Genomic DNA, 12,306 nt, shown 5'->3' with positions numbered 1-12,306 from the left:
GAAACATCTAGAAACTCATCATCTAGAAACATCACATAACTTTCACACCTCTCATAATCCTCACTCTCTGGGGCCTGATGTCCTATCTTCCCAAAGCAAGGCAGAGTCTGAGATGAGATTTGGTTTGAGAAAAAAAACGTTGGTTTAATCAAGACCAATCGAAGTCTTGCCTTTTCACTAATTTTGCAATAAACTTTTGTTTCAAAATGTTTCCAGCAATTGCTGAGCAGGTAAGCAAAAGTCCCAGTGAGAGCAACACAGTGATTACAGCTGATCACTCATTTTTCTATCAGTCTATGTGCATATATGTACCAGCAGCCTTTAGACAGATGGAGGATGACATCAAGTGCGCGCGTCACTTAGACATGAAAGTATCTTGGAGGCGAGGCCGATGGCATGTGCAGGGTCCCCAGGGATGCCCGTTCCTCAGCCTAGCATTGTGGTGGCCGGGAACTTCACACCACGCGTGTCCGAGGCTCACAATGCCGCTATCCTTGAAGAAGCAGGCGTGCGGGGTCAGTGCGTGGCCACATGTGTGTGGCAGTGCCCAGACACCTAAGCCCTGGCAGGAAGAGTGGGCCCTGCGGTGTGTGAAAGCAGTATGGACATGAGGAGCCAGCAGGATGTCAGTTGAAAACATTCAAAATAGATAAAGCAAAGGAAAAAACCCTGCAACTCTTCAACGCATGGGTCCATAGTGACAGCAATCTCATGGTGGCGTGGAACAGAATGCTGCCTTTCATAGTAGGACTTTCCCGATTATTGAATTCATAATCTGTATGTGTGGCAATTAGGTTCAACAAGGCTGATAAAAGTAGGAGAAAGCAAGATGATAACCAACTTGCCCACAGTACCCCGGGTAGAAGCTTCACAAATGTCATCTCAACCTGACACTCCACATCCTTACCATGTGCCAGGATAAATCCTGTGTGAGATCTCTGGGTGAACTTGGAGACACCAAGGCCATGCATCCATGGGATTCAACTTATTTTCCGGAGCTGCTGTTTGCATAGGAGTTACAGATATCTTTCCATGGTAGTCACGCAAGGCATAGTAATTATGCTAATGCAGACCACTGCGCAACGCAGCTGGTGTAAAAATGAGTTCTTTGGACAGCTGGTAACTGAAATCGCCCAGACCTCTGACTTTCAGAGTCTCATCTCTATAAGAGCTGCAAGGATTATCTTTTGAAGTACATTCTGTCAAGCACAGGGCTCCATTTAGAGACAACAGAGGCCTCAGGGTGGAGCGTCTCTGGTGAGAGAGAATGTGGCTGTGACGGCAGTGGGGTAGGCCTTTCTCGAACGGCAGCTCCCTGATGCACGGGAGGGTCCTGTCCTCGGTCCGGAAGGCCAGCTGATGTTCCCACATGTATGAATACGAGGGAGGCCCATCAGGCGCTAGCTTGGACTCCCACTGTGCTACGGGTGGAACTTGTTTCTCAGAAGACAACTCAGTGACTCCATGGGAGACAACCCTGGGGTGTTCTGGCAAATGCTGTCTGTCTGTGGTGGAAGGTAAGTTTCCGCAGCGCCATCAAAGGCTGTGAGACTCGCCACGTGGGCTCCTGCTAATGACATCTGTAAGGGAAGCCTCAAGCGGTTCCTGGAATGATGTGAGCGGAACTTTTGGGAAGCAGGGGGTATTTTCATCTTGCTTTTAGACACCAACTTACCCTCCATGGCCAAATTCACTTACATTTCTTCTGGCTAGGCCACATCCGCACACTTACAAGAATTCGATCATTGATTTCTCTTATGATCCAGTTATCCCAATCAATAGGAAGCTATTGTATCTTCCAAAATGTTTTATTTAATTCCCTTTAAATCTTTACTAGGCTAACTACTGAAAAATGCAAAATTTAATATAAATTTATTAATATGAGGGTAGAAGATATTTATAACCACAAAAGCATCTTGACACAGTTTGCATTTAGTAAAATATGGCTTTAGAATAGGAAAGATGTGAGGCAGCTATATTAATCTTGACTGTATAAAGTATTTAATTTACTTTATATACTTTAAAAGGTATGCAGTTTTGCAATCATAGAATAGACCTGCCATTAAAAGAAACTTTTGGAGGAAACATGAGCCTTAAAGTGGTGTACTAGTGCAATTCTATAGATGGACAATTTTCACTAGAAGGAACTAAGGATACAGTGACTCACAATTTTAATTTTGTCTCTTGTAAATTTGCAATTGAGTTAAATGCAAAGGCAACACAAAATAGCTACAGAATAAGTATTATAGATAATTGAACTTTTCCCCTAAGGCAATAAAAGAAGTACTGTGGGAGTTGAAATGGAGACAAATGAAACATAGTTTCCAAAAAGAAAGAACATCCTTGGAGGTGTAATGGCTGCGGGGAATAGGAAGGAGGGCAGAGACAAGGAAGTCCAGAGCGGAGTGAGCGGAGTGGAAGCCAGGGCAAAAGAAGGCATGGAGCCCTGGAGCCACTGCGGGAAGTCTGTAGGAGCAGTGCACAGCTCTGGACTTGAAGACTGTCACCAGTGACGGGGAGGCTGAGAAAAGTTTGAAGCCAGCCCCAGGCAAAGCTAGGGAGATAAGGCCCTACTGCCCAAACGAAATAAAACCCAGTGTGTTGGAGGGCCTGGTTCAAGTGACACAACCACCTTGCAAGAGCTGGAGCTGGGCTCAGTATCCAGTACCCGACTACCAATCAGTCTGTCAGCCAGCAATAAGCAAACAGATCAGTGTCAGACTTGAGCGCAAGGAATATGCCATCAAATAATATCTCCGATAAGATGTGAGAATAAATTCTCACGAGTACTCACCAAGTTACTTTGGAATTTCATTAAAAGCTCAATAAATACCCCCTATACTTTTGTTTATGCCCTCACAAAATAAATCTTTCAAGAAACTAAAATTTAAGGTTGGTTCTACACTTCCTTAAAGATCCAAAGAGAAAAAATAATTTCACCAGAAAGGCCCAAAATTGCAGGAAAGGCCACCAGCCTTACACCAAATTGCAGCTCAGGGCAGGTGAAATACGGTCTTCGTTTATGGTTGACTTGAAACTCGGGTGAGATGGGCATCCGGAGCTTTCTATGATTTAATGAGGATGAGCTGAGAAAGGAGGCAGTGGAGCTGAAGGAGGCTGTACGCCAGCAGGGACCCTAGAACCTGGGGCAGTTTCTTACCCCGTGACCACAGAGATGTCCAGCATTTAAGAGGAAACCATTCCTGTCAGCTCCTGAGCCTTTACCAGCATGGGGCACAGGCCTTACTCTTGTGCGCACTCCAGGGCTGACCCTGGGCACACACTAGGGCCACACACACCAGGATACCACCACTTCTTGGGCACACACACACACTCGGAGACCACTGCTTCTTGGGCACACACTGGGGCCACACACACTGGGGCACCGCACCTCTGCAGAAAGGAGCCGGGAAGTCCCAGGAGGCGCCGTTCCCAGGGCTGACGATGCAGGTCAGGGTGGCGTGACCCTCCAGGATGTAGCCCGACAGGCAGCTGTACCGGATCTTGTCTCCTATGTTGAAGCGCGAACCGTGCAGGACGCCTTTCAGGATTTCCCCGGGGTTCCCGCAGGTATGGCTGGGTAAAACTGTGGAAGAAGGGAAAAAAGGTTAAATAAAAAAGTTCTATTGGGTTCCATTTATAGGCAAAATAGACACCACATCTGAACTGTTAATGTTAGCAAATTTTTGACAGAAAAATTTTCAATTGTACCTAAAATATAATTAGTAAATGTCTAAATTATAAACAATAAATTTCTAAAACACCAACAGTAAATACCTAAAATATGGACAGTAAATGTCCTCACGTCTTGGAGTGCCTGAGCTGTAACCTTTTTTAAAACAAAAATAAATACAAGTATTTTCTTAAAGAATAAACACAGGCATACTTCCCTCTTGCAAAAACCATGTCTCTCTATGTTTAACAATGGCTAGAATCTACAGCTCATGTACTAGGCATCACGTCATCCAACAAGGTGAAACCATCTGAAAAAAAGTGCTGGAGATACAGCAGGAATAATTCCTCGTGACATGTTTACTCCCATGCTTCCAGGACAAGAACAGTTCCAGGTACATACAGCTAATTCAATCAGTGTTACAAGTATAAAACCTGCAATGAAGAATAACCTCAAAATCTTATTTATTAATCCATTAGCTTAAAGAAAAAATGAAATTGGGCATTCTTTTAACTCAAGCCTACCTCCTGCACATTGATAGCTTATGGCTCATAGCTAGATTTTTAACTATTTGTATTGACAATACAAGTTTGATGGTAATCTGCAGTTCAAACATAAGGCCTTGATTTTGTTCTTCCTGACTTTTTTATAGTGTGCCTTGATAAGACTTTCTAGACCAGGTATGGTGGTTCATGCCTGTAATCTAAGCTACTTGAGAAGTAGGAGAAGTATGACTCAAAGTCAGCCTGGATGAAAATTAGCGAGAATCTATTCCCCAAAGAAGCCAAGTGCCAGGAATTAGTGGATCAGCCTTAGAATCGTAGCTATTCAGGAGGTTGTGGTTCAAAGGCAGCCTGGACAGAAAAATGTATGAGACTATCTCTAGTTAGAACATATATATTCCACTATCTATAGATAGACATTATCCATCTATCCCCCTATGTACATATCTACTGTTATAGACATACACATAGATTTGGATACACACACGCATTTCCACTAAATATGAAGCAAGTGGAGAGTACGCACGCTCTACAAAGAACACCATATTTCACCTACTCGTCAATTCACGAGGAGAAGAACCCTTTCCCAGCAGGCTCGGTGCCCAGCAATAGCCAGAGATCATTGCTCTGCAGGGGCCTGCAGGCCTCTCCAGGGGGGAGGTCTAGGCTTGGGCAGGACTTCAAAGGTTCCTTTCTAATCGAATCTACAGATTATGTCTTTGCTGTAACATACTTGATGCTTAAGGACAACAAAATTCAGATGGACATCTCCAGCGCCAAGTTCCTGTGGGGCTGAGCCCCGTGGAAAGGCAGGAATTGTGGGACAGGAGAGTGACAGTTAGCTCTCTTCCTTAGTTCCTGATAGCCGCTTACTTACAGGAGATGTTTGAGGGATATTACTTCACAGTTAAGGTGTGAAGATGGAATGAGATATCACAGTCTACAAATATCTATTCTTTCTGACCCTCTTATAAGTTTAGTTGCAAGTATCTGTTAGCAATTCTACAGCTCTCCAATTGTCAAGACTGGGGACCCGTCCTTCTTATCTCTGTCAGTGCTTGGTGTAGAGCAGGTGCTTCAGAAATCCATCTTGGTCCCGAGAAATGATAAACACAACAATTCCTGTCATACAGATTATGTATCCTCTTTGTGTGCACAATCCCTGTCATACAGACTATGTACGCTCTCTGTGTGCACAATCCCTGTCATACAGACTATGTACGCTCTCTGTGTGCACAATCCCTGCCATACAGACTATGTACGCTCTCTGTGTTCACAATCCCTGTCACACAGATTATATACACTCTCTGTGTTCACAATCCCCTTCATACAGACTATGTACGTTCTCTGTATTCACAATCCCCTTGATACAGATTATATACACTCTGTGTTCACAATCCCTGTCACACAGATTATATATGCTCTCTGTGTTCACAATCTCCTTCATACAGATTATATACACTCTCTGTGTTCACAACTCCTATCGTATAGATTATATATCCTCTCTGTGTTCACAATCCCTGTCATACAGATTATAAATCCTCTCTGTGTTCACAATTCCTATAGTACAGATTATATATCCTCTCTGTACTCACTGTGTCCAACACACAAATCTCATAAGTATGATGCAAATAGGAAAATACCAGAATTTTAAAAAACTAATCTTCTAATAAAATATCATATATAAAATGATGAATCAGTTAATAGCTTGTAACTTTAAATTACTTTATTCTCACATTGGGAAAAAGAGGTTTGTAGGTACCAGAGCATAACATCCTTTTTTTTTTTAAAGGAAAAAGAACTTACTAAAACTACCTCTCAAAGTTTAGAGCCATTTGGTGGTGCTTTAAAATCCTGTAGCTATAACTTCATATAGTTATAATATCATAGACTTATAACATTATAAAGTTACAAATTTATGATTTAGGGATTAAAGATGTTGGATTACAGTCAATTTTATCTTTTTAATCATTTAAATTCTTAGCACAAATAATTTCTATAACCAAATATAGCTGAGAAAATGTACACCCAGTTGCAGACAGCAACATATAAACACACTCATATTACACAATGATCAGCATGATGTGACATGTCTATAATCCCAGCATTCAGAGGCAGACCTGGGAGGATTACAACTTGGAGGCCTTATCTCAAAAAGGCATCGAAGTCTGGGGAGTATCTCAGTGTGAGAAAGCCTTGTTTAGCCTTCACGAGGCGTAGGGCTCAGCCCTGCAGAAGAAATCAACGTCATTACAATCTGTGATTGTGAACTTGTGAAAAACAGCTAAGGTAATGGACTTGTACAGACATTGAAGACTCAGATACACAAAATTTGCCAGTGATCGGCGATCCCTCAAATGAGGAAAACTAATTCAAAATCAAGCAAATTCCTCTCAGCTTTTCTCCTGCCAATTTCGCTTTAATGAATCAATTTCTTTCTTTTTTACACCAGTTTTCTTAAAGATCACGAAGGTCCCTTGTGTCTGCCCCAGAACAAGTTCACACGAAGCATTTAGAAAACACTTACTGAACTCACTTGAACTCAGCTTTTAATTCTCTTTAATTCCCCTTGAGAAATAGACCCTATTTCCCATAGATGTCTCAGGAACAAATTCCTTTACAGCAGAATTCTTCACTCGGGCGGGAAGAAGGCCAGGGTGGTGTGAGCGGGTTTGTGAGAGAGCGCTGGCCTGTCCCCCTGCACAGACCCACGAAGCTGAGTCTGCACGCAGCCTCCACCAGGGAGGCAGGCTGTCTGCAACACCTGTCAGCCGGCAGAGGCGACAGTCACAATTCCAAGACTTCAGCGATCACATCAGACTTTAACCCAGCTGCTTAAATAACGGATGTCATATCAAACCCTGTGCCAGAGGAAGGGAGAAGACCACGGTGCAATGGAATGCAGAATTCGCATTCAGTACCGGGTGGGATGAAGGGCTGTCGAAGGGGCATTTGGGATCCAGCAGAGGAGCCTGGGAGGGCCGTGTGCATGCAGGAGATTGCCTCAGGCCCACTCCTGGGGAGCCGACGCCCCAGGTTTTCTCTGGGTGCTTTGTTCCTGTCACACTGTGCCTTCCGGTGGCATCCGCTGCACTTACACAGATCCTCACTGGCTGCCCTGGCAAGGGAACCCACAGAGCAGGCCCGTCAGCCGTGCTCGACAGGAAACAGGGATCGGGAGCGTCAGATGCTTCCTGGAATTCCTGCTCTCTCCAGAACCTTCCAGACTGGCATCTCTGAAGGATGGAGGTGCGTCACAAAAGGGAACTACTTGAGTCCCCCCCCCCACAGATTTAAACATGGTCTCCAACGAGACACTAACGCCGTGTGGAACGAGGTGTTGTGACACCCACAGCCTCCAGTGAGTCTGCGGCCAGGACCGCCCTGACCCCTGACCTCTGACCTCTGCCCAGCTCGGCTGGGCCCGTCCCTGTCCCTGGCACTCAGGTGACCTCACTCTAGGCTCTGCGAGGAGCCCAAGGCAGCTGAGCAGTGCACAAGCTTCAGAGACTGGGAAAGGGCAGGAAGAAAGAACAGCGTGTTCTCACACACCATGTCCCCTCCCCGGAGCCCTAGGGAATGGCCCCTGGGGGGTCAGAGCCATCTTGGAGGGGTGGCTGTCAAGAGAAAGGGCAGAAGGACATCTTCAGCCCCAATCGGGTACTTCTTCAGTCCCGATTTCCAGAAGCTCGAATGGATGGAAGAAATTGTCTGGTGGAAGTCTTGTAGCCTGTGACTCTGCTGGGTGCCCAGTGACTGGCCATGCTGTCTTCCTGCGCTGGGCACACGTGTGTGTGTGTGTGTGTGCGTGTGTGTGTGTGTGTGTGTGTGTCCCCATGTCCTCGTCTTCACCATGATCCATCATTACCTCCGGGATCGGTATGTACCAGGGGGGTAGGCAAAATAACTTTAAATTAGCAATTTATATAGGATTTGAATAATATTAAAAGAAAAAAATGTTCAAACTACATAGTGGGTCAGATGTTAATGCTATGCACAAAATAACACAAGGAGGTGATAGTCTTTCCGGAATAGTATGGGACGGTGGTTTTTATTAGGTGGTTAGGGCCACTTTAGTGAGAAGGAGACCATGAGTAAAACGATGTGAGGAGGGTGAGAACTCATTCATATTATTATTTTTTTGGGGGGGGAGGTCCAGTCCTGGGGTCTGAACTCTGGGCCTGGGCGCTGTCCCTCAGCTCTTCAGCGCAAGGCTAGCGCTCTACCACTTGAGCCACAGCGCCACTTTCAGCTTTTTTCTTGTTGCTTATGTGGTGCTGAGGAATCGAACCCAGGGCCTTGAGCATGCAAGGCAAGCACTCTACCACTGAGCCACCTTCCCAGCCCCTCACTCATATTATTGAAAGCATCAAGTCTAGTTCTCATTTACGCATTTCTGCGAAAATTCACATTTTTTCCCCTGAAATATCATTCATAGTCCTTAAAGATGTTTCTTTCTGTATTGGGGCCTCAGTACTTTTGTGTAGAACACATTCTTAGTATTTCTACTAAAAAGACATGAGACCCACGCTCTTTTCCACTGTTTTATGCTTTCCAATCAATAGCTACAGGGCTGGCTCTGGACGACAGGCTAAGCACATTTACCTGAGGGCTTCGGGAGGCACATGATATGAGCTGGAAGAAAATATTATTATATCTAAATGTGTGCCTCTGTCTTGAAGTTAGAATGGAGAGTGATAGCCATACATTTTCTTATTAACTATAAAAAGGACCTTCAACTTGTCACAAAATGCAGGAGTCACTTGGGCACCTTCTTTTGATGACACTAATCACACAGGCTAGCTGCATAACGTAGAATGGGCAAGTCGGAGAGCCAGGGACTCCGGCTGCCAGTGCTGCTCTCCAAAAGGTCTGCTATCTCCTCGTACAAAGGAGAAGATGGAGGAGGAAGCTGGCTGCACCTCCTCAGGTCAGGCCTGGATCTGAACTGAGGCGGTGTGAGGCCTGCACACACAGGGCAGGTCACCGGAGCTTCCTGCTGAGCAGGGAAGGGCAGGAGGCAGGTGCACACCCTTCCGTGTGAGGTAAACATGCACATGCGCACGTGCAGAACTACATACAAGGCACCGCACCATGCTTTTGTGTTAAATGAGCATTCTTGGCAGCACACATAGTGAGGAACTCTGCACACCTCAGAACCTCTCCAGGTTCTGAGACACACGTCAAACAGCTGCTCCACACAATCTATCCCCAGTGTGTCACGATTTCAAAGGATGCTGCAAATGTCATGACAAATCCGCCTCTGTGTGAGCCCCTCATTACCTCCCTGGTGGCCACACAGAAGGGTGACATTAACGGACATACTTTGAGTGTCCAGTTCTCAGCAACTCTCAACACTGTGCATTCCTGGTTGTAAATTTACCGTCTCCATTTGCCTTTCTTTTCTACTCTACTCCAATGCTCTTCTACCCTAACAATTGTTTTCCTGTTTCTCTGACCGACTTGTGGCCGGCTAACGACCCGCTTCATTTTCCCGTGTGTGCTCCGCCCTGGCAGCGCGGCTCAGCCTCAGCACTAGGTGGAGATGCCCCGTCTGCGGAGTCCTCTGCCAATCCTAGCATTACTCTTGGCTCTGCCCACCGAATGCCAGGAGCACCTGAGCCCCGAGTTGTCATATTCAAACCTCTCCCGATGTCACCAAATGTACCCAGGAAGCAAAATCTCCCCCTGTGCAAGCTGCAGCACCGGACTTCTCGGAAGCGTCCTCCAAAGCCTTACATCACGTGCCAGTCCACACTGGATGGACATCTGCATGGCCATCTCCAGCCGGGACCTGAGTCCTGGATCTCTATATTGAATTACCACTTGTCAGGTCGGACTTTCTAACTCAGCCTTTACTATTTTAGTTGCTTTGGAGTTTTGTAACGTAACATTATATTAACCAAACAATTGTCACCATAGATGATTCCTCTCCTTCTGTGACTTTTAGATGAACTTTCACAGCTCAGAGGTGAAAGCAGCCAAGAATCCAGTCTCTGCAACCGTCAGCACCTTCGCTTGGTGTGGCCACCCTGGCACACTGCCATCCTCTGACGCCAGCGAGTGTGCTTGCCTTAGTTGTTATGCAGTATCCTCGCGCTGACTCGGGAATCCACCCAGGACCCAGGGTGCACCTCTGTCACCTCTCTCGAGCTGGCCTTTGTCTGCCAGTTTCTTAGCCTTCCCCGCGTCACAAGTCCTGGTGGTGTTCAGAGTCACTGGCAGGTTCCCTCCAGTGGGAACTGGTGCTACCATTTCTCAGGGTAGACAGGAGAATGGTGGCAGCATGCCCCTCCTGTCCTGGTACATTCCCACGGAAGGCGCAGGTCCCCGCGTCCCCGCGCTCAGGGGCCGCCTCCTCTGCAGGCCGCGGCCGTGTCTGTCAGGTCCTCCTCTGGAGGCCCGCTCTCCTTCCCTGCCTCTCACCCTTCCTTCTGGCAGCCATCTTGTCAGAAGAAGCGTTCAGGCCCCTTCTCTCAAGAAGATCTCACACGGGGAAAGAACCATCACCACGTGCTAATGCACGCGTTCAAGCAAAAGGAGCAAAGGCAGCCAGGCCGAGGGCGTGAAAGGACACCTCCCCTCCAGAGGAGCAAGTCCTAACACCTAAGAAAACATCCTGGATCTCAAAGGAAGGCGTAACACCCCAAGATCAAGTCTAAAAGCTACGGTCACACTAACCCTCGCTGAAGCGGTTTTGTAGAGTTGACGCCGCCTTATTCCAGAAGTCTGGAAGAGCGTCTGGCTTTCTGCTGGAATCCCTTCCAGACACACAGCAGCATGACGGGAAGGAAGAACGGGAGGAAAGGAAGAGGGTGGGAAAGAGGGAGGAAAGGCGTCAGGACCTCAGGAAGCGCAGGAAGGCTCCTGAGGAGAAGGGCTGCAGGAACACCACCGTCTCTGGGTGTCTCCGGCAGTAACCCAAGCCTATGGAAGTTTCCAGGAGTCAAAAAAAAAAAATCAAATCAAGGCAGGCCAGGCGGTTCCTCTCAGTGTGGACATGATCTGGAGGGCAGATCCAATCCCACAGCATGATTTAGCTAAATGAGGCGACAAGGTTGAAAATGCTTTGGCAGAATTTACAGCTCTCTATAAATATAAAGTGAATGCACTATTATTGTTATTCTGTGTCTCCGTGACCTAGCACAAAATGCAATTCTGAATGAGCAGAGGAAAGTGATTCACACGATGATCTGTTATTGCAAGCAGGTGGCTCTCAACATCCTCAGAACAGCCCGGTGCCCGGGCAGCCGTGTCAGGGTGTGAGGACGTCGGGCAGCGCCGTTTGTCTTCTGTCCTGACAAAGGCCAAAACACTCGACGTAGTAGGCAGCTCGTGATCAAAGCAAGACACCAGTGCTGAGGCGTGGGGCTGGCGTGTGGCGGACACGGTGGAGCGCTCCCGGGAAGGTCAGCCCGGCCCTGCTGGCCACAGATGGCCTTCCACGGCCGGAGCGTGGTGGCCAGGGGCCGAGTGCTCCTGACACAGGGACCTCGGGTGTCACGCCGTGCGCACGGTGGTTCCACAGGACGCAGTTGTCCACTTACTGCTGAGCCCGCAAGGCCTGCAGTGACTGTGGACTGGGATGGGGTCGCCATGAGGAACGAACCGCAGCCCTACCTCTGGCTAGTGGGGTTTGCCCGGACCCCAAGGCCTCGTGTCTGAGGAGGGGCACCACGAACCCCAGCATCTGTAATTTCTCTCCACATGTGTGAGGGGTACCACAGGGAAGGGGTACCGTCCCCACGGGAGAGACACCCACGGCGGTCACTGCCCCAGGTCAGGGAGGACGGGCTCTGCACTCGCTCCTCACGATCACGTGCAGAACAGGAAATGTGAGCACTGAGGACGAGTCCTGAACGCACTGATGGCAGAGGGGAGGCAGAGCCACACTCTCTCCTCTGCCCTGAGGGACCGGATCGGGGCCATGCTGCCATGCACGGCCATGGGGGTGTGAGCAGGCATGAGCAGGGGACCAACGCAAAGCAGACCAACCCAAGGGCTCAGCACAAAGCCCTGGAATCAGTGAGGACACAGGGGAGGAGGAGGAGGACCCAGAGGAGGAGAAGGAGGACACAGAGGAGGAGGATGCAGGGGAGGAGGAGGAGGAGGATGCAGAGGAGGAGGAGG

General features: G+C 47.7%; 1 protein-coding gene across 1 annotated transcript in view; it reads right to left on the bottom strand.

Moving 5' to 3' along the window:
• LOC105991563 (CUB and sushi domain-containing protein 1-like) overlaps positions 1-12,306 on the bottom strand; it is an 871,556-nt gene that overhangs the window by 536,449 nt on the left and 322,801 nt on the right. Inside the window, exon 4 of the mRNA XM_013024215.1 lies at positions 3,392-3,586. Within this exon, the coding sequence (XP_012879669.1) occupies positions 3,392-3,586 (195 nt within the window). The remainder of the gene's footprint in view (positions 1-3,391; positions 3,587-12,306) is intronic.

Source organism: Dipodomys ordii, unplaced genomic scaffold (genome assembly GCF_000151885.1).
Source record: "Dipodomys ordii isolate 6190 unplaced genomic scaffold, Dord_2.0 Scaffold74, whole genome shotgun sequence".
NCBI lineage: Eukaryota > Metazoa > Chordata > Mammalia > Rodentia > Heteromyidae > Dipodomys > Dipodomys ordii.
The sequence above is the reverse complement of the archived record's forward strand: the minus strand, read 5'-3'. Positions and strand labels throughout refer to the sequence as shown.